Below are 23,328 nucleotides of genomic sequence, written 5' to 3'. Positions count from 1 at the left end.
CTAAAGGAAACACGATTATGACCTATTCTTTGCTTTGCTTTTATCTAACAATTTTTATTTTCATATTGCATTTAGACAGAGCATCATGGGCATTCTTTTGTTTTGATACTAATGACAAGCTAAGAACTAAAGCTTCATTTGTAATCCTTAACATTAATTCTTTTAGGCAGGATAGAAGAAAATTGTAGTGGAAATGAAGCTTTTGTTGTATAAACTTAAAAGATGCAGTTTGATCTGAATGGCTCTTGTTGCTGTTTGGTCTGATGTTTCCTTCCAGGATTTGATCTGATTGCATAACTAAGTTAGGGTCTAGAGCAGGGGTCCTCAACCGTAGCAACTTTAAGACTTGTGGACTTCAACTCCCAGAATTCCTCAGCCAGCCCTGGCTGGCTGAGGAATTCTGGGAATTGAAGTCCACAAGTCTTAAAATTTGCCAAGGTTGAGGACCCCTGCTCTAGAGCTCTGGGGTATTTCATACCAAAGTAATTTTCATGATTTCTCTATATCTTACATGGCCTTTGAATTAATGTTGGAGAAAGCAACATGGCAATATAGTAAAAGAGTTACCACAATAGTTTGGGCCTTTTGAATAGGACATTTTCTCTGAAATGATTGTTCTTACCATGTCCCTTTGTCTCAGGAACCACCTTGAACTTTTGGTTTGACTTACATATTTTTCTTATAAGATACAAACAGATAAAAAAAAATGCAGAACTGAGTCTGAAATGACTACTATGACTTGCCAATGTCATTTACTTTTTAAAAAAAACCCATTTCCTAGATTTGTGACCAAGATGGGGCAGAAACTTTAATCTGTTCATTAATACTTGGAAATCAGAATGGCAGAACTGAGGAGCTTTTGTCTTAATTTTCTTCACGCAAAATTTAGCTTCAGTTTAACTTTTGAACCCCAAGTTCAGTTTTCACAAGATGCAGCCAGAATAGGAGACAGCTTTTTTTGCCCACACCAACTACTAGGTAGTTATAAAAGGCATTAGCTACATGTAAACAGGAGTGTCATTCTCCTGATCCTATTATCTTCTGTGTTTACTGACCTGAGTAGATCCTTTCAGTGAAATTTCAGCACTTTTTCAAGTAAAGGAAAATAAAATTTAAAAGGTCAGGAGTTGAGATTGTGAACAGAATTATTTCAAATATGCCAATACAATTCACTTAAAGTAATGTCTGAGATACTAGAGCCTCTGTTGAGCATTAGTGCCACAGCTTTCTGCAATAATGGACACGGATGCATGGTTTGTTCAGAGTTTTTTTTTAAACTTGATCAAGGTTGTTTTAGCAAGAAAAATCACACACGTCTTAAATATATCTTAATGCCTTGTAAGGTCGTGATTATTTACGTGAAGCAAATGTATTCCAGTGTCTGTGCTAATCCGATCTTTATAAACAAGTCAAGTTAAAAGATTGAACGTTATTATACACTTACAGCGTTTCACAGAGTTTAGATCAGTTTAATCACACATGAGCACTTGAATTTGATGGATCAGACATGTCTTTTCTCTGCTTATGGTGAACATATAGAATTTACTTCCTTGAGGTATAATGACTTTAGTAAAGGACTAAATCAATTCATGAAGGATTTAGAGGGCTGGAATCAGTTTTCTACAAAAGGATTTCTGATCATGCAAGAGAATCTCTCCCTTCCCCCCTTAAAAAAAAACAAAAAACTGCTCAAGAGAATTCTCCAGGCTACCAGCAGAGATTTTGGAGAAGTTGGCAGATGGACGCCATTGGTTATAATAGCTGTCAATTGTGATTATCTCCAGGGTCAGCCAGCATGCTTCCAAATACCAGGTGCCAGAGAATGAGCGTGGAAGAAGATTGTGGGTAGAATTTCCTATTTGGAACGGAGCGTTGGACTATTCTTGTTTGCAAACTAGCGATAATGATAGCATTATATGGCTTCTTTTTAAATGTTAATGAATCATCGATCTTCAGTAAGAGAAAAGTTAAGAGTGACAAATATTTGCCATATGCTTTTATGATATATAGGCTTATGCATAGGAACAGATGGGAAAAAAGCTCTTTTGATGTTACCTTCAGGAAGTATGCCTACACAACAATAAAAATTAAAACAAAATATATATAGGATAAAATCAATTCCCCTAGTTCAGACATGTCAAACTCGCGACGTCATGTGACAGTTTTGCCATTGCTGGCAATGGGGTGGGGGCAGCTTCTGTGTGACGTGTCTGGCCCACGGGCCGGCAGTTTGACACCCCTGCCCTAGTTGTATTTTTAAAAAACAAACACACAGCTACTTTAATATGTAGACGGCTGTTGTCGTTGCATTGGTTTACAATTCCTGAATAGGGGAAGAATAGAATGATTGCTTTGAGCTTTTGAGTTGTAAGAATTACATAGGGTGATGCTTCTGTTCTGAAACATTGAATGTTCTACCAAAATCATTGCTGAAGATTTAAATAGTTTAGTTATGTATCATACTCAACAAAAACATACAAGGAAATTGTATGGGAAGGATTGTGGAGCTTTCCCCACTGGAGTTTTCCAGATTTGGACTAGAAACTACCATTAGCCATGTTGTCTTGGAAGTCTTATAAATTATCCAGGATCAGGTGGAGGACACCTGTTGTATCACTAAGGTCCTTGATGTGCTAACTGTCGGAAGCTCTGTGCCTCTAAATACTGTGTACTTCAGTAGTCTGATTACTTACATATTTTTTAAAAATGTAAAAAGAATTCCAATGTTTTGCCTTCTCTAAAACATTAGAGCTTCATTCCTTCAAACCTATTGCCTAACGTTTCATTCTTAAGTAAAAAAGATATACAGATAGACAGAAAATATTTAGGCATCCTTGGTCATGTTCCTATCTGAGACTTGACATAATCTACATAATGCAAAGTTAAGCATAACATATTCAAAATTGAATGTATATTTAATATTTATACACAGATTCAAGATAAGAAAATCAGGAATACTCTCTTTTCTGTGTATATACTCTTTTGGCAAAAATAACAGCAGCATTTTCTATAGCTACCTATGAGATTCCTAATGCTGGTTTTGGAATATTTCCTCACTTTTGCTTGCAGTCTTTAGTTTTAAATTGAATTACTGGAAGTTCTCAAACAGGCAGCACATGCAAGGGCTCTTTAGAGTGACCTTATTCCATTGCAGCAACTCTGCATCTTGATAAACTTACTACTTATTTCTTATTGTTCTACTGTAGGCAATAGTGCTTCACATACAAATTAGTCCCATGTTGGATACAACATGATGCTTTAGTTGTGAGCTGGCTTTGAAGGTTTCTTCACGCAGTTTTAATTGAATTGCAGCTTTTTGGTTAACAGTAGAATATTGAAGGCAGTAAGATCTCCTTCCAATATTTATTTAGGTAATGATAAATTATACTTTTTCATCTATGGTAGTGTTGCATTTTGGGGTAGCCTATACTAATAATTATAGTGAAGGCCATGGTTTTCCCAGTTGCAATGTATGGCTGTGAAAGCTGGACCATAAGAAAGGCCGAGCGCCAAAGAATTGAGGCCTTTGAACGATGGTGCTGGAGAAGACTCCTGCAAGTCCCCTGGACTGCAAGGTGATCAAACCGGTCAGTCCTAGAGGAGATCAACTCTGACTGCTCTTTAGAAGGCCAGATCCTGAAGTTGAAACTTAAGTACTTTGGCCACCTAATGAGAAGGAAGGACTCACTGGAGAAGAGCCAAATGCTGGGAAAGATTGAGGGCAATAGAAGAAGGGGACGACAGAGATGGATGGAGTCACTGAAGCAGTAGGCGTGAGCTTAAATGGACTCCAGAAGATGGTAGAAGACAGGAAGGCCTGGAGGAACGTTGTCCATGGGGTTGCGGTGCATCGGATACGACTTCACAATTAACAACAACAACAACAACAATACTAATACTGTGATTGATTGTTAGGTTCACACTTCATTTATATGAGATTCATTCAGTTTTAGATTTTTAGATTTTATTTAGATTTTATTAAATTTATACCCCGCCCTTCTCCCGGAGGACTCAGGGCGGCTTACAGCCAGTTTAAAACAGTGATACAATACAAAATTTAAAAAGATTAAAAATAACTATTTAAATTTGGCCGCTTCTACTAAAAATTTAATTTAAAACCCCTTTAAAATACCCCTAGGCCAGTCTATGGTAACTGCCTAATTAATAAAAACCCATTGGTGAGATTCACACAGTAAGCTACCTAAATTTCAGTTAGCTAGTTGTAACTTAGTGTTTTTGGGCAAATGCAACCAATATTTTCCCCCTGTCCCCAATACCAGACTATGTTAATCATATGACATCAATTCTGACATTTCATTTCAGCTAGCTTGAAACCCGCTTGATAGATTCCTACAATTTTATTGAGCTTAACTGCATGTGCCCGGATAGTTGTGGTTAAGGATTGTGTTAGCTTTCCTGAAAGTTGTTTTGTCTGCAGTGTTGCAGATAACTAAATTGCGTAATTGTTGTTTAAAGCGCATGATTGAGAATTCAGTGAGCTCTTGGCAGAATCATTGAAGAGTAGACCTAATGCAGCTGAGTAGTACTGTAGTTTTTATGGGGCTCCAGGGCTCAGCTAGAAAAAGTCCTCCTCCATTTCTTTTGCTCTTTGTGAAAATGTGTACTTCACTGGGCACTTTATTGCCTCCTTGAAACATCATCTGTTTTTCATTCAAGGCCTGGATTTTCAAGTAGCATTTTCCATATGTTCTTTATAAACACCCTACTCCCCAGCTATGAAACAAATAACAGATTTCCTATTGCTCTGCCTGGTCTGTTGGGCTGAAGAAAATAGTATAAAATTCTACCTGTGCCTAATTTTGTTTTAAAAAAAAATTCTGGAGTCACATGATTATAACCTGGAGAACCATGCAAGTTTCAAGAGTTTGCAGTAGTGTGCTCTGAATGTCATTTCAAGTGCCTTGGAAATCAGCCTTTGAAGAGATGCTTCTTAAGGCAGTGACATCAAGAGGCTTCTGTTTGATGTCTTGGCTCGTAGCCTGCTCTATTTGGCAAGTTATTGCCTTGTATGTAAACTAGTGGGAAGTTTTCTAAAGCTTTGGGAACTTAGTGAAAAAAATGCATAAATAACATATTTGTTTCTGTGGGAAGATGCTGCATTCTTGGTTTAAGGCAGGGGTAGGCAACTTTGGCTCTTTTATGACTCGTGGACTTCAACTCCCAGAATTCCTGAGCCTGAAGTCCATGAGTCATAAAAGAACCAAGGTTGCCTACCCCTGGTTTAAGGGCAAGAGAGTAATAAATTGAAGTTTGCTGCAGTCAGGGTGCAGTTGCATTTGGTTGGGTGAAGTTTGCCTCTTTTAATACAGATTTTAGCTGCTTTTAGAGGGAAAGGGTTAGCACCCCCAACAAAAAGCGTTTATGACTTCTGAGTTCTAATTCCAATTACATTGTATAATTGCAACTCTGGTATTACTTCCAACTGCTAGGCTGAAAATAAAATTATTTAGTAGATTCCACAGAAGGCTGCATTTAAAACAATTTCAGAAACTTCAGATGTTCTTGGATCTCACAATGAAAATTGGTTTTCTCATGACCACCTGTTGGATTTCAGGCAGTCCTTGACTTACGACCGCATTCCATTCCAAGGCAGTTGTTCAATGAGTTTTGCCCCATTTTTCAACCTCTTTTGTCACAGATGTCAAGTGGATCGTTGCAGTTGCTAAGTTAGTCGTGTGATCATTAAACAAATCCGGCTTTCCCCATTGACTTGGCTTGTTGGAAGCCAGCTAGGAAAGTATAAATGGTGATCGTGCGGCCCTGGGACAATGCATCTTCATAAATACACGCTTGTTGCCAAATGCCCAAATTGGGGGGTGCTGCAGTGGCCGGAAATGTGAAAAAACCATCATAAGTCACTTTTTTCAGTATTGTAGTAGTAACTTCAGCTGGTCACTAAATGAATGCTTGGAAGTCGAGGACTGCCTGTACTGCAGCCTATTCCACATGAAGCTGCCCTAAGGACCCCTTGGAAACTTCAGTTGGTACAAAAGACAGTGGCTCAATTGTTAACTGGCAAAATGTGGCATGATCTTGCATTTGTTGCCGGCTGGGTACAATTCTGGTTATAGTTAAAGTCCTGTTTTTGATCTATAAAGCAGTGGTCCCCAACCCCCAGTCCGCGGACCAGTACCGGGCCGCAGCATGCCAGCAACCGGTCCACACAAACAAGCAAAGCCCCATCCGCGGGATGTAGCCACGCACCCTCCGGTCTGTGGAAAAACCTCTCTCCATGGAACCGGTCCCTGTTGCCCAAAGGTTTGGGGACCTCTGCTATAAATGACTGTATGTCTTGGTGTCCAGGTACTTTCAAGACTTCCTCTTTAATCTAGAACTAATCATCCAACATGAATATCCCAGAAAAAAATAATCACTTGCGATACAGCATTTTCGTAAAGTCAAGAAGACTAGGGCCAGAAGGAGATGTGTCTTATCATAGCTCCCATGGAGCATCCTTCTCTTGCAAATTGGGCTTGCGTTGACATTCCTGGCCTTGTAGAAACAAGAAACAATAGTGATTTTTTAAAAAAATTACTACAGAACACTAATTCTTTTTTATTCAAATTGTTCATACTGTAGATCTTTCTTACTTGACCATGGATATTTTATGCTTTTTGTGTATTACTGAAGAGTTTAATGGGTTTTACAGGTTAAAAAATCTAATAAATTACAGCAGCTAAAGTTTTCTTGGGCATCTGTCTTATAGTAACATAACGCTCATTTCAAAATATTTGCATATTTCTCATTATAGTTAAAAATGTCATTTAGCATTAGCTAAATGGCTTGTGTCTTAAGGTCTACCATTTATATTCTGAGATTTGATAGAGAGGCCCTTTGCATTTTTAAATGCAAAGATCATTTATTACCTGGGATATACGATTTTTTTTCCTCTTCAGGGTGGCATTTGATTATTTTGGGGTTTTTAAAAAAAAATGTTAGCAGTCTTGATTACTAAAGGCAGGATATAAATTATTCCAAGAAACTTTTTCATTTGTCCTAGATTTCTGGAAAATAGATTTTCTATAAGATTTTTTTTTACAAGTTAACAGACATGCTCCTTTTTTGACAGCTTATGAGAAACTCCCAGCACGGTGAATTATGTATACCAATAAAGACCTCGGATTTATTGCTTCCTAGTGGCTTACAAATCATTTTTTTAGCTTCCATGTTAGAATTAACGGAGCAAGAGTTAAGAGGGGGATCTCTAAAAATCTTTTATAATTTCATGTTTACTTTTCAAAATCAAAAACCTGTTTATCATGCAGCAACGAAAACCCAGTTACATTGCCAAAAGACAAGCTTATTTTATGATTCCTAATGTTGGTTGCCTTAGAACAGGGGGTCTCCAAATCTGGCAACTTTAAGACTTATTGCTGAGGAATTCTGGGAGTTGAAGTCCACATGCCTTAAAATTGTCAAGGTTGAGAAACACTGATCTAACCCTTTAGGGCATATTTATAAATTGTTTAAATCTTCTTTATGTTGTCTAACCAGTCTTAGCCATTGCATGATAAAAGCTGCCAAAAATATTTTCTGTATATTCTGCTTAACTTGATGTGAAGTTTTTACTGAAGTGGATTTTTGGACTAGTCATTAAATTTGCTAAAAGAGACTTTGAGCAGTAATGATGAAAGTGACTCCCTAGGAGAATAGTAAAACATCTGGAGCAGAGTGTATTTATTGTGTTATCTTTTAATATAAAATAGTTGCAATAGTCTTATTTCTAAAGCAAACACTGCACAATACAAAAACACAAACCTAAAACTGTTGGAAACTCTACCTGGAAGTTTCCAATTTTAGATAAAGACGTATTAAGAAAAAGGAAAACGGGGATCAAGAAAGACAGTGGACATGGGGACACCAGCACTTGCATGTTTAAATGGAAATAGACTCATGCTAGCTTATAAGATACTTTATAAGGTGAGAAGATACAATTAATAATTATGTAGTGCTTATAGAATTTTTCATCTTTTTAGCCATTTGTTGTAAACTGAATAGTGGATGAAGTTCGAACATAGCTTTCTTGATATGAATCGATTAAATGTATTTTTACATAAAGATTTATCCTTTGCTAAAAAAGAAGTAGGTGAATACATTCTGAATTCACAACAACACGTGTGATAATAAAGATAGCTACCTTCTGTTGGAACAAAGCATGAAGTAGCTCGGAGGGTTTCCAGCTTCAACACAAATCTCTTGGAAAACATACACATTTTTTTTCAAGTTGAGAACACTTGAAAAGACCAGTTCCACGAGCAAAATGGCACATTTCGGGTTTGCTTTTTTTGACTGGAAAACTTGAAACGCTGCCACTCAGACAGTCAACTTTTGTTCTGAAGTTGGAATGCAGAAATTTGCTCTGAGCTTGACATAATTGTACATCTCAGCCCTTACCAGAGCTTTTGGGGGAGGGAGGTGCATTCACAAAGATTAATCTGGTAAGCAAGAATGTTCATTAGCAGATGGATTAGTTGATAGGCATACAATCCTGGCCAAGTTCCTCCAAACTCGTTCTTCCCAACTAGTTTGAGAGAACATAGGAATGTTATATTGCCTTGATTAGGTTGCTGATTTTAATTTTTGTGTTGTGTTGTGGGGCCATTTTATGTTTATTTTAATTTTTGCTTACTGCTGAGAGTTACATGCTCTCAGCAGTAGACAAAAATTAAAATAAACATAAACAGTCTAGAAATCTAATAAATAACAGGTATCCAGATTAACTACGGATGGCATTGTGGCTTATAATTGTTAACTGAGTGACCACATTCAGATGCTTTTCTTAATGATGAAAACAATTTAGTCTGAGTTTATTTTGAGAAACACTAAAATTGGAGAATAATAGGTAACCCAACCTTCCTAATGGTGAGCTCTATTTGCATTTTGCCTCTGCTACAGCTTGCTTCTGAAATGGTGGGAAATTTTGCATTGGCATGGAATATAATAGGAAATATATAACAGGAAGGCTAACTTGACATAAATCTAAGGATCTTTTTTGGGACTAGAAGTGAAGTGGCAATTTTAGCTCAAAACTACTGTATTTTTTTCTGAAAAGACATCGATGTTTTTCTTTGCAACTGATTTATTACTGCACTGAACACATGTGTCTCAGATGTGTTCAGTATGGTATTTAGAACTGATGTCCTAATCAAAGAAAAGTGTGTTTGGAAATCTGTTAAATCTGTCTACGTTCTGAGCCTCTGATCTGACAAATGCTATTTACTTCATTATTGCTTCCACATCAGCTTAAGTTATAGTAAAATATTTTATGGCTGAATGTTTCTCACTGCAGCTGTTAATAGAGAGTGTAAACTTCTATACAGAAAAAAATAAAGCTTCTAGAGTATAGAATTCAGAGCTTGGTGTAAAGGAAAATTAAATGCCTTTGAGAATTTGCAGACTGGCAGTTCTTTCAGAACACCAGAAATGAAAGGACGTTGCAGTAGCTTTTCTCCTCGTTAGTCCTTCCTTTCAGTAGCATCATATCATTGTGTGTACGATCTTCTCATTGCTAAGAATTAGAAAACCTTGACAGTCACACCAAGGTCTCCCAGGACTTTTTGCCAGAGTGATGAGAATCTAGCTTCTGCTTACTGCTTTAAGTGATTGCCTAAATTTTGGCTGAGGCTAATGTTCTTCAGAAGTGCTGCACAAATTCCAAGAATAATTTGTAAGATTGTAAATTGGAAAGCCCCATCAAGTAATACCAGCATTGGGCCCTGGTTAGTACTTTGATGTGAGAACTCCAGGAAATATACCAGGGCCATAGCCTAGACTGGAACTCCCCACCCCACATACTCATATGTGTGTGAGAAGGAGGCAGTGGCAAAATATTCTAAATAGTTGCAAGAACACCACACAGATATTTCCATGAAGCCGTAAGAAATCAAGTGCAACTCAAACCTTGACATGGTTAAACTTGATTGTGATTTCTGTAGTGTTCTTTGAAGTTTCAGAAAGAAACATTGGAACATCATAAAGGTTCAGCTAAAACACGGGTGTCAAACTCGTCATGTGACGTGTTGCGCCATATCGTGACTTTTTTTGCATTGACGGAGCTGGGGTGGGCCGGCAGTTTGACACCCCTGAGCTAAAAGAAGGGCTTAAGTGATGTTAAAGGAAAATTGATTTTTACAAAAGACAGTAAATCTCATAAAACTGAGACACCTAAAAATTATTATTAATACAGCAACTTTGTATTTCACTTAGTTTTACTAAAAAGGTGGTGTACATATTTCAAGAATTCATGATATTTTCCCCCAGAATTAGAATAGCAAGTTTATATATGTATAAACTTGCTATATATATATATAGGCATTTAAAATTGGGCATTGCATATTAAATAGACAATACTGTCTTTAACATCATTAAATGCAGTAGAAGACAAAGAGTGCAATCTAAAGCGGTGGTGGCACAGTGGTTAGAATGCAGTATTGCAGGCTAATTCTGCCGACTACTAGCAGTTCAATTCTCACTGCTCAAGGTTGACTCAACCTTCCATCCTTCTGAGGTCGGTAAAATAAAGACCAGATTGTTGGAGGCAATATGCTGACTCTGTAAACCACTTAGAGAGGGCTGTAAAGCACTGAGAAGCGGTATGTAAGAGCCATTGTTCTCCAATTTAAAATCAACAGTAACTGTGATAGATGAAAGGATTGGTCAGAAAAAGATGATGTAGAATATGTTGCTTTAGGCCAGTAGTCTTCAAATTTGAGATACTTGAGAAATCCCTTTCTGTATGAAAAATCAGTGTAGAATCCATTAATGAAAATGTTTTGTGTAATGCATGTTATTTGAACAAAATGTTACAGTTAATATTGCAAAACTACATAACATGCTATATGAATAGAACCTCTCATGTTAAACACAGGGAGATTTCCATGGAATTCTCATGGTTTCAGGGGCACGGTTTGAGTACCACAACTTTTGGACCTACTGACAAGGTTCCAAATTCTGCTTTACATGGGTGAGCTGGACAATAAGAGAAATCACCATCAATGGAAGTTGAAGCAGCTTAGATGGGAAATACTGGTAGTATCTTCCACTCTCCGTGACAAGTCTACACAAAGTTTGAGTAACTAGTCTCTAGACATTCCATTATAGGGGCTTCATAAATAAATAACCAGCTCTGGATAGCAAGTACAGGGGAATTGGGCACAACATATTTACCCAGTCGGTTGATTTTCCTCTGCGCTAAAAGTAGTCCTCATTTAGCAACCATTCAAAGCTACATTCAAGCTCAACGAGAGAGACTTATAACCGGTCCATAAAGCAGTGGCCATCAGTGTCCCTGTTCCTGGATACATGATAATGATTCATGTGCTTGATAACCACCTCACAATTACATCATTGCACCATTACATGGTTGCTATTTGCAACCTTCACTGTCAGCTTCTAACAAGCAAAATCAGTGGGGAAGCCAGCAGGAAGTCATGAAAGGTGACTGTGTGAGTGTGGACACTAACCATGTGTGATTCGGCTTGGCTAATGATGGCAACTGGGACTGCCTGCCTCCATAACTTGGCACAGTCATGTGACATTGCACTTTACAACCCTGTTGCTTAGCAGTGGATTTCTCAGGCCCAATTACTGTCAGTAAGCAAAGACTACCAGTATATATCTACACTTCTGTTGACGAAGGCAATGTATTCCATCAAAGAATGAAAGTCCATTGGGGTTTCTTATTTTGGGATCCTTGTTTTGCTTGAATGAGGCTCCAACCTTGATCCTTGGCATATCTTTTAATAATATAAAATCAAGATAGAGAAAACCTCACTCTCCCAACATTGCTGAGTGTCTTGTCGCTCCCCTATGTGTGCCTAATGCTGGAAGCATTTTAATTCAGAAGCACCTGTATTGCTATCTCAACTTTACATGTGCCTGGAGAGTGTTGTGTAGCTTCATTGGCTTTTTTTTTCTACACTGAGTTGTAAGGTCCTCTGTTTTATTTGTTACTTTTATTCTGCCTTTAGGTCTTCAAAGCGGTATGTATATCATTTAATACCTGAGTGAGACTGATTAAGATGCTAGACCAGGCCAGCTATAAAATGCTTGTGTTAGAAGCTTGGTAAGGTTTTCCTACATGCACTTCTGCAATCTTTTGATGGATTGTAAAAGGCTACTGAGAAAAATTGGTTGTTTTTGGTGAATTGATAAAAGTGTAAATTTTTAAAGGTAAATTAAACACTGCTTTTATAGAGTACATTGAATTAGGAATGAATGAAGCATAATACCGTAATAGTATCTTTTCTACTTACTTTAGGAATTGTTCAGTTTCATTGGCACCTAAGATTTTAAATAATATCTTCCAGACCAGTTAAAGGCCTCAGGAGAAAATTGCTGCTTCATTTAAACATAACATCAGTATAATTGATTCATAAATATTTACTTTGTACAGTGTATCAGCAATATTAACGTTCTGTGCCTCTTTTGGGAGGGGTGCATTGGAAATCCATGTAATTTTCTTGGCAACTTTTTTTGGGAAGTGATTTGCCACTTCCTTCTTCCTAGGGCTCAGAGGGAGCAACTGGCTCAAGTCATGCCTAAAGCAGGACTAGAATTTATGTTCTCCTGGTTTTTAGTCTGGTGGCTTTGAACGCTTTAACAAACTGGCAGGACAAAATATAAATGTATTTAACCATGCGTTTGGCAAAATTGTCCCTCTATTGAAAAAAATATATTATTTTCCCCTCTTCTTGCAGCATAAGCAGTACCATAATGGATGTAGACAGCACAATTTCCAGTGGACGTTCAACTCCAGTCATGATGAATGGACAGGGAGTGACTACTTCATCTGCAAAAAGTATTGCTTATAACTGCTGCTGGGACCAGTGCCATTCTTGCTTCAACTCCAGTCCAGATCTGGCAGATCACATTCGGGCTATACACGTAGATGGTCAGCGAGGAGGGGTTGGTGTTTTTTTTAAATTGTCCTTTCAATAATATCTATGAGTTGAACCAAAGATTAAACATGTTTTATGGGGAAAAGATATGCTGTTATAATGTGTATTTTTAAAACCAATTTAAACCTGTTAAAACCAAGGTATTTCAAGAATGGGAACTAAAATAGACTTGAAATACGAATTATAAGGAATGCTGAATGATAGGACGATGATACCCCGTGTATGAAAGAATGCCTTGTACTCTAGATGTTTACTATCATAGGCAAAAGTGAGCTGAAGAGGAAGAAGAGGTGACTAACAGGTGGAACAGGTGAAAATAGAGAGACAGATATAGTTCTTAATTTAGTAGAATATTGGGAAATACATGGTGGTCCTAAAGACTTGATAGAAAAAATAGGCTTTGAGATAATGCCAAATAAAAGCAAAGGCAAAACAAACGTTTAATGCATGTTTCCAAATAGAGGAGCAAGATAGATAGATAGATTTAGTGGTAAAATAGGATGAGTAACAATTAGAGATACAAATTCATTTGCCTGTGAAAGTGGATTTTAGGGCTTTGCAATGCATTCAGGAGGTGTGATGCACAAAACACATCAGCATCAGAAAGAATCATTCCTTGAAGGTCTAAAGCATCTTTGTTGGAAGACTCTATACCAGTGATGGCGAACCTTTTAGAGATTGAGTGCCCCAAAACTGGTCCCGCCCCCGCTCCACTCCCTGCCCTGCCCCAGCTCCACCCCATCCCCCGCCCCGCCTACCCGCAGGGCCAGTCACCGCCTCCAGGGCCCGCCGCAGATCGCCCAGGCAGCCCAGCGCTATGGCGGTCACGCCCTCTGCCTGCGCCCTGCAGCATCAACTGTGCACAATGGGGTGTGAGGGCAGTGTCTTGTCTACACTGCCTGGCTGCCATTTCCTTGGCTGTGCTGCTCCGCGTAGGCCACGCTCGGGCGATTCTCCTTCAGGGGGGCTGCTGGAGAGGAGGGGGTCACGGGGGGAGGCGAGGCTGGGGCAACGGTACGTGTGCCCACAGAGAGGGCTCCGAGTGCCGCCTCTGGCACCTGTGCCATAGGTTCGCCACCACTGCTCTATACCAGAGGCCCCCAACCTTTTGGGCACCAGGGACCGGTTCTATGGAGAAAGGTTTTTCCGTGGATCGGAGGGGGCGTGGTTTTGTGTGCTACCTGCATCCCGCGGATGGGGCTTTGGTTGTTTATGCGGCCTGGTTTCTGGCATGCCGCGGCCTGGTGCCGGTCCACGGACTGGGGGTTGGGGACCCCTGCTCTATACAATGGCATCCCAGTCTCCATTTTTTTCCATCTGTATGTATACAGGAAACACTGTGTTGGGATTTCAGAAGCACCTGTAAAGTGGCTCTGCACGTTCAAACATAGAGAAAGACGTCTGGAAAGCACTGTCCCTCTAACTTTAAGGATAGGTCCTTTGTTCCAGCATACTTTGTGACCTCCTTTGAATGCTTCGCCTGTCCCAAGATGATAGAAGGGAAAGCAAGGCCAAGGGGGATTTTGAAGATGATGAGAGATTTTCTTTTGCAAATAGTGGAGGTTTTAAAGTCTGCATGTATATGTAAGAGTCAGAAATTGGGAGAGCACATATTCTCCAAGGCAAATACAGGTAGTCCTCCATTTATGATCATTCATTTAGTGACCAAAAGCAGGGATAATAGCATGATTCCCTTTGGCACTGTTCTACCTGGATGATAAAGTACACCTAATTAATAGAACTATTACAGTTTCATTATCTGCCTGTAGAGGTAGTCCTTGACTTACAACCATTCACTTAGTGACTGTTTGAAGTTCCAATGACACTGAAAAAAGTGCCTTATGACCACTTTTCCCACTATTGCAGGATCCCCGTGGTCATGTGATCAAAGTTCAGGTGCTTGGCAACTGGGATGTATTTATGACAATTGTAGTGTCCTGGGGTCATGTGATCTGCCTTTTGGAACCTTCTCAGCCAGCTTCCGACAAGCAAAATCAGTGGAGGAAGCCAGATTCACTTAACAACTGCAGTGATTCTCTTAACAACTGTGGCAAACAGGTCATAAAATTGGGCGCAACTCAACAACTGTCTTGCTTAGCTACAAGAATTTTGGGCTTAGTTGAGGGCATAAATCAAGGATTACCTGTAACTGCATTCTTACACAGTTACAACATGGGCATAAACTGGATTCTAACATGTACGTCGAACTGAAATGCAGAATTCATTGGATTTACCAAAGCAAACATGTTTTGCCCATGCTGAACTACTTCAAAAAAGCTTTTAGTGATTGTTAATTCATGTATTATATATGTAGCATGTGGAGAGGGATTGTATGCTTTATAATAATAACAATAATGATAAAGTTGGAAGGGACCTTGGAGGTCATCTAGTCCAACCCCCTGCTCAGGCAGGAAACCCTATACCATTTCGGACAAATGGCTGTCCAGTTGAAATGAATGGTTTCAGTCATTTAAATGAGGCTTGCAGTGTATAAGTAAGATTCCTATAAATGTAAGACTGAAAATAATAACAGTTAAAAGATACAGAGAAAAAAACTATTTCTGATTTTGCTGTTTTACTAACCTGACAGCTTATTATTCTAAATAGGAAACTTTCACTTTGTTTGCAAATAATAATATTAAAGATTCTAACTACCAGCAAGAATGAGTCCTTACATTTAAAGAGCACCTGCTTTTTCAGATCCATCATGGCAGCACCTGTTAGCGGGCATCCACTCACCTGCTGCCCGCTACATCCCTCACCTTGTTGTGTCGCTGACGCATCACCAGCCGTCCCATTAAAGTGAATGGGATTGTCGGTGAGTCAACAGCGAGTCAGAGGAGGAGCCGCTGCGAGACAGAAATGACAGCTGCTCTTTAAAAATTATGATTTAAATTAAGTTGATTTAAATCAAGCCTTTTTTTTACTAGTGATTTAAATCATGATTTAAATGGTGATTTAAATCGACTTGATTTAAATCAAATCCACCCTGACTAAAAGCAAACATTCTTTACAGAAATATGTGTTTTCGGGTAATTTATTGAATTAAAATAATATCGTGAATGTCAAAAATATTTGTAAACAAAGCTTCCACCTAACTTGTGTTTTCTCTTACTAGGTGTTTGTTTGCTTATGGAAAGGCTGCAAAGTGTATAACACACCATCAACGAGTCAGAGTTGGTTACAACGGCATATGTTGACCCATAGTGGGGACAAACCTTTTAAGGTAGGTTATTTTCTAAGGCTTTTTAGCCTACCTGGTTTTCTTTTATCTCTGCATTCAATATTTATTAAAATATTTATGCATCTATCTCAAAGGAAGGCATTGTCCTTTTGCCCTGAAATAACTTGCCTTTAAAATATGACAGTAGTCTGTCTAAATTAACAGATTCAAAAGAGAATAAAAATACAATAGGACAAACTGACTAACTTGAAAAAAATGGTAAACAAATAATACTTTAAGATTGGTACCTGCTTAAATCACTCTGGAAAAACTATTCCACAGTAAGTCCAATCCCCTGCTCAGGCAGGAAACCCTATACCACTTCAGTCAAATGTCTGTCCAAAGTCTTTTTAAAAACTTCCAATGTTGGAGCATTCCACTGATTAATTGTTCTAACTGTCAGGAAATTTCTCCTTAGTTCTAGGTTGCTTCTCTCTTTGATTAGTTTCCATCCATTGCTTCTTGTTCTGCCTTCAGGTGCTTTGGAGAATAGCTTGACTCCCTCTTCTTTGTGGCAACCCCTGAGATATTGGAACACTGCTATCGTCACCCCTAGTCCTTCTTTTCATTAAACTAGACATACACAATTCCAGCAACCATTCTTTATATATTTTAGCCTCCAGTCTTTGTTGCTCTTCTCTGTACTCTTTCTAGAGTTTCAACATCTTTTTTACATTGTGATGACCAAAACTGGATGCAGTATTCCAAGTGTGGTCTTACAAGGCGTTATAAAGTAGTATTAACACTTCATGTGATCTTGATTCTATCCCTCTGTTAATGCAGCCTAGAACTTTATTGGCTTTTTTGGCAGCTGCAGCACACTACTGACTCAGATTTAGGTGATTGTCCACTAGGACTCCGAGATCCCTCTCACAATTACTACTACTGAGCCAGGTACTACCTATATTATACCTGTGCATTTGGTTTTTCTTGCCTAAATGTAGAACCTTACTTTTTTCACTATTGAATTTCATTTTGAACACCCAATGTTCAAGTCTGTCAAGATCCTTCTGTATCTTAAGCCTATCTTTTGGAGTGTTGGCTGTTCCTGCCAGCTTGCTGTTGTCTGCAAATTTGATGAGTTCTCCATCTATCGCCTCCTCCAAATCGTTGATGAAGATGTTGAGTACTAGGTCTAAACGGAACCTTGGGGTATCCCACTGCATATTTCCCTCCATGTAGATGCAATTCCATTGAGGACTACATGTTGAGTGCAGTTGGTCAGCCAGTTACAAATCCATCTGGTGGTGATGCTGTGTAGCCCACATGTTTCTATCTTATCAAGTAGTAGGTTGTGGTCTACTTTATCAAATACTGTATCTTACTGAAGTCCAACTAAATTATATCCATAGCATTCCTCTGGTCCACTAATTTTGTCACTTTGCAAAAGAATGCAATAAGATTTGTCCGGCATGATCTGTTTTTGACAAACCCATGTTGACTTTTGGTTATCTTCCTAAATCTATTTTTTTCCCTTTTTTGAAGATGGGAACTATATCAGCTCTTTTCCAGGCCTCTGATAGTTCCCTGGTGCTCCAAGATCTTTGAAAGATATAGTTCAGTGGTTCTGAGATCACGTCTGCCAGCTCCTTCAGAACCTTGGGGTGTAATCCATATGGTCCTGGTGATTTGAACTTGTCTAGGGTGGACAGGTGCTCACTTAACCATTTTCTAGCCTATTTTGCCTTATATTCCTAATCTGTTTTTTACAGTACTATTTTTGATAGGTTTGACTGTTTTTTCCTTTTATATAAAGACATATGCAAAAAACTAGTCAAGCAGTTCTGCTTTCACCTTCTTGCCACTTTCTCCCATTAGTGGACCAATCATTTCCTTGACTTTTTTCTTGTTTTTTACATGTTGAAAGAAGCTTTTTTGTTTGTTTGTTATTTTTGACTTTTGTCGCAAGCCTTAGTTTTCCTCTCTTCATCTTTGCAGTCTCGGGTTATTTGCTGATATTCTGCCTTAGTTATGTGCCCCTCTTTCCACTTTTTATACTTGTCCTTTTTGTCTTTCAATTTATCAGAGTGTTCTTTATGCAGCCATGCTGATTTCTTTTGAGAGCTGTTATTTTTCTTCATTGGTATTGTACTAGACTGCACTTTTATAATCTCACTTTTCAAAGTTTTCCAAGCTTCTTGGGTTGTTTTCCCCTTGAGGATTCTCATCCATGGAATCCTTCCCAAACTCTCTCTAAGTTTATTGAAATTAACTCCAAGACTCTAGTTTGACTTTATTCTATTGCTTATGCTTGCATAATGTTGAATTCCAATACTGCATGATCACTCCCCCCAAGGTTCCTGTAGCTTCAACACCTTCTATCATTTCATCTCTGTTAGTGAGAATTAATATGGCTAGTTCCTTTCTCTACATTTTGGGAGACAAAGTTGTCTGCTAGGTTTGTCAGGAACCTGTTTGATCTTCCACTTGGTGCAGAGTTTGTCTCCCAGTTGATGTCAGGGTAATTAAAGTCCCCCATCAGTATTGTGATGTGCTTCCTACATACCTTAGTTAACTGACTAGCAGAAAGTTCATCTATAGTATAGGCCTATGGCAATGTCATTTCCCCTCCTTTTATAATTGACCCAAATGCATTTAAGACAGTTTTCATCGTTGTTGAGCTCTATTTCTGTAGAGATGTAGTTATTTGTTATATATAGTGCAACTCCAGGTCCTCTTACATTCTGTTTCCTTTAAATAATTTAAATCCCTCTAGCTGTATATTCCATTTGTGCGTTTCATCCCACCAAGTTTCCACAATGGCAACAATATTATATCTGCATTTGAGGAAATACAACATTTCGACTGACTTTTGCTAATCTTATTGACTTAACCTTATGGTTAGATTTGTTTCTTTATAAAAGAACAAGTATTCACTCACACAAAATCCATTAATACCTGCTGTTAACTAGGCAAAAAAAGCTGTTGACTTCATATTGTTGGCTATGTTCTCACATCACTGGAACTGAGCTATCGCTCTAGCGTTCAGAAACCAGCGTTGTCTACTGTCCTTTCTTGGTTGCGTGCTGTGTTACATTAAGAACAATGAAGGGAAGGTAATCTTTAATAATTGACATCCTGTTTGAAGTGAGCACTTTCTCAGTATGTTGACTGGGATTGCACAGTTGTTCTTTTCATAAAAGGATGATAGCAAAGCAAGACCACAGCAGCCTGTTCCTTTCTTGGTTCAGCGATAGCCTCACTGAGTGCCTCTAACTTTGCTTTTATTTTATTTTATTTTATTTTATTTAGTGCGTTGTTGGAGGATGCAATGCGAGTTTTGCTTCCCAGAGTGGGCTGGCTCGGCATGTGCCGACACACTTCAGTCAGCAGAACTCTTCAAAAGTTGCCAACCAGCCAAAGGCAAAAGAAGAGTCTCCTTCTAAAGCTGGAATGAACAAAAGGAAGAAGTTAAAGAACAAACGGAGGCGCTCTTTACGTAAGCCTGCGTGTATTTTAGTTCTGTGATAAAGCTTTACAAACCTGAAGCTGACCTTTGATGGCTTGGCTTGCTCGCAATAGCTTTTGGCCTGTTTACCATCTTCTTGCAAATCCCCCCATTAATAGCCTTGAATTTAAGATCTTGCTCCTTGGGAAAGTCAGAGAGATCATTGTACCTAGTATGAATGTACCTTCTTAACTTATCCTCAGCTCTGAAGCTAAAGGCTTTCAGAATTATAGCAGGCAGAACTTCTATGTCTAATAGGATTTCTTTACTGGACAGAATATATAGTTCGTTGGCATTCAGAGGATAATGATTAGTGTCATTTTTGTCATCATCTATGGAATCCTTTATTGGGCTAAGAAGTAAACATTTAAAAAATAAAATAAAATCTGATGCTGTTAATTTTGCACCTGGCAAAGAAGTCCAAAGATCTGAATGGTTACTTGAGGAGTAGTATAAGGGGTCCGCAAGGAATTCTGCATCCCCCAGCATCATTTTGGGTGATATTTTGAAGGGTTGTACTTGACTTCTCAGGAATCACATTTTGGGGGGGGGGGGATTGTGGTTTTGCAGTTAGACTTTGTAGACAATAATGAAAAATAGTCTTTCAACCAAGCTTAATATAATCCCGTCAAAAATTTTTTAAAAAAATCTCAATAATCTTAACTGAAATTTCATATTCAAACTGATTTTAATATTTCAGTTTAGTTGAAAGGAGACAGGTTTAAAACAGTATTTTCCAAGCATGGCAACTTAAAGATGTGTGTGCTTCAACTCCGAGCATGCCGGCTGGGGAATTCTGGAAGTTGATGTCCACACATCTTCAAGTTGCCAAGGTTGGGAAGCCCTTCTCTCAAAGGATCTGTGTTGAAAAAATTCTTGCTTGAACAGATTACTTAGCACAGAGTCCATAATGATAGATCTGGGCTGGAAAAACCTATTTCAGTTCTCATTCACAAAAGATTGAACTGGTTGCTATCTCTGAGTTCAGTCTTACATTACTAAGTAGTTGTAAAGATGAAGCGAGGGATGTACAGTTGGAGGCTCTTTGGAAATCAGACTGTCCCTGCTAACAAAGATTTGAATAGCATTTTTTGTTAGAATTACCTACCTACCTGCCCTCCTAACGGATTCCTTGTGCTCAGACTCTGAAGAATCTTTTCCCCTTTGAACCCAGAGCACATTCTGCGCTCCAGCTTTCTCTTTGGACAACTGGACAAGTCGTCCACTGTGACCAGCTGGGATGTTTCAAAGAGAGAAGCTCCCTTAAGACCCATGAAAAAATGGAGGGGGATCTATATTGGCATAATCCAGTTTTTCCAAGGTGGATGTTTAGCTCATAATGATACTATTGTCTTGAGTTCAAAAATGAGTTCTGCAGTTGCATTGGCGATAGCTGTATTGAATCAGCCACTCATTTCACAAAACATTTAAGGTTTTAAGATACTGGATATATAAAGGCCTTGACTCTGCTGTCCTCTATAGGGCTGATGCCAGACTGTGCTGGGGAACTGTTAACCACTGACAAGAAAATAGGAGTGGTCACACGTCATGGTAAGCCAGAATTCTGACTCGCTGTGGACGAGCAAGCTTGCTAAAGAATGCTGCTCAATAGCTCCCACGTAGCTTCTGTTAGTGGGACTAGCTAAACCAGGGGTAGGCAACCTTGGCTCTTTTATGATTCATGGACTTCAACTCCCAGAATTCCTGAGCCAGCCATGCTGAGGGAAAAGGGAGAGGTTTCCATGCTTAGCCATGCTGGCTCAGGAATTCTGGGAGTTGACGTCCACGAGTCATAAAAGAGCCAAAGTTGCCTACCCCTGAGCTAAACAAAGAAAAGAATGCACTTTCTGAGGTTTGCTTATTGTGACTGGCAAACTATCTAGCTTGTCTTTCCCAGGCAAGCCAAGATTATAGAAGCCAAGAACAAACTATGGCTTATAAGTCCAACAGTTTCACAGGGGGGAAAAAAGTCAACCCTCCTACTACCCACATCAAAATAAAATAATCATAGGAGTTTCCACAGGGTCATATGGGCACTTGTTGATGATTCACAGGTGTTGATAACAAAAAATGGCTTTTTCTTGGGCATTTATTTATTACAAAGGAAAGGATATAAACATTGGAGGATTTTATGGCAATTTCTTTCCGGCCTCCAGGATGTTTTTTAACATTCCAGATTATGTTTGTTTTGTGTTTTTATTTTCTTATACAGACTTCAAAACAAAGTCCTGTTTAAATTGCCCATTTACTATATTTTTAAATAATTGCCTGTGGAGCCTATGTTGGGCTCAAAGATACTTTTTAGAAAGGATGGCAAACACTGGTAGTTCGTCTACCGGTAATAGCAAGATAGCTCCCCTTTCAGTTATTATTTTTTTTAGTCTTCAGTTTAAATATCTGTAGTCATTTTACAACGTTTCTAATGTTGCAAGCATTAAAGCAACAACAGGCCAAACAACTAATAACAATAACATTTCTAGTAAATAACAGAAGTGTCACAGTGCTCCCATTCAATTTGGTGAAATGAAAGTGTTATAATTTGGTTTTGAAAAGCCAAGAGATTCAGAGGTGTGTGTTCCTCTTGGGGAGAGAATTCCATAAAATGGGGGCTACCATTGAAGCGATGTGCTTGCCTTGTCCACACCCATCTACCTCAAAAAGTGGAGGAACTCTGAAATCCTCTTGTAAAGATCAAACCAGGTAAGCAGATTTTGTCCTAGCAAGGAATTGCCTGAGGTAAATGGATATTGTGCTGTGTTGGGCTTTAAAAGGTAACTTTCTGCTTTTTTTTTAATAGACGTGGAACCCTAACCAAAACAGTGACTTAAAATATGTATTATTAGGAGTAAATTGCTAGCACTTTAGCTGCTCTGTTTTGTACCATCTATAGTTTCTAAGTAGTTTCCAATGACAGCCTATACATAGCATGTTGCAGTAGTCCAGCTGAGTGGTTATAAAGATGTAAATTACTTGCTAGGGCATCTGGGTCCAAGCAGGGCCACAACTGGTTTACCAGCTGAAGCTGGGCAGTGCCCCACCTCCCACCCCCATTCCTGACAGCAAACTCCATTCAGTATGACCACTGAGAACTGATGTTGTTTGGATACCCCTTGGTCTATTAAAAAATGGCAGCTCTGTCTTGGAGGGACTCAACCTGTATTTACTTTATCCCATTCAGACCCTCTCAGGATGTAAGCACAACATCTCCAACTTGGCCTGGGGTGGCAATATACAAATGGGTGTTATGTGCATAGCAGAAATACCTCCCTATGGAGAGATGGGCAATCTCCCACGGTGATTTTTACATAGATATTAAGTAGTATAAGGGAGAGTCCTGAGGAACCACACATTATAATAACCAAGGGCTTGAATGCTTCTCCTGAATTTGTGATTGGTATCACCACTCATGTAGGAATAGAACCACCATCAAATACATTCTAACGTCCAATTCCTAATCCTTGCAGGTGGGCCAGAAAGATATAGGTTCAATGATAACAAATGCCACTGAAAAGTCTGGAAGTGACTAGAGAACCAAACCCCCCCATTTAGGTCCCAGAAAGGTCAGCCACCACAGCAACCAATGGCATTTCCCAGGCCAAGCCTGAATCCAGATCATTTGTTTCAGTTAGAATTTTTTGGATGGGAGAAGGATCCTGCTTAGTTTTAAGAGTTTTATTTGGTATGACCACCCAACTTGTAAACTGATTATGGGTGGTTTAAAATTGTAAAAAAAAAAA

The 23,328-nt window shown here is 38.8% G+C and overlaps 1 protein-coding gene across 1 annotated transcript in view; it reads left to right on the top strand.

Moving 5' to 3' along the window:
• The window catches only part of AEBP2 (AE binding protein 2), a 48,017-nt gene that overhangs the window by 3,218 nt on the left and 21,471 nt on the right, over positions 1-23,328 (top strand). The window contains exons 4-7 of the mRNA XM_015819360.1: positions 12,720-12,927; positions 16,039-16,146; positions 19,396-19,582; positions 21,074-21,142. Coding sequence (XP_015674846.1) covers positions 12,720-12,927; positions 16,039-16,146; positions 19,396-19,582; positions 21,074-21,142 — 572 coding nt within the window. The remainder of the gene's footprint in view (positions 1-12,719; positions 12,928-16,038; positions 16,147-19,395; positions 19,583-21,073; positions 21,143-23,328) is intronic.

Source organism: Protobothrops mucrosquamatus, unplaced genomic scaffold, assembly GCF_001527695.2.
Source record: "Protobothrops mucrosquamatus isolate PMUCROS unplaced genomic scaffold, P.Mucros_1.0 scaffold906, whole genome shotgun sequence".
Classification (NCBI taxonomy): domain Eukaryota; kingdom Metazoa; phylum Chordata; class Lepidosauria; order Squamata; family Viperidae; genus Protobothrops; species Protobothrops mucrosquamatus.
The sequence above is the reverse complement of the archived record's forward strand: the minus strand, read 5'-3'. Positions and strand labels throughout refer to the sequence as shown.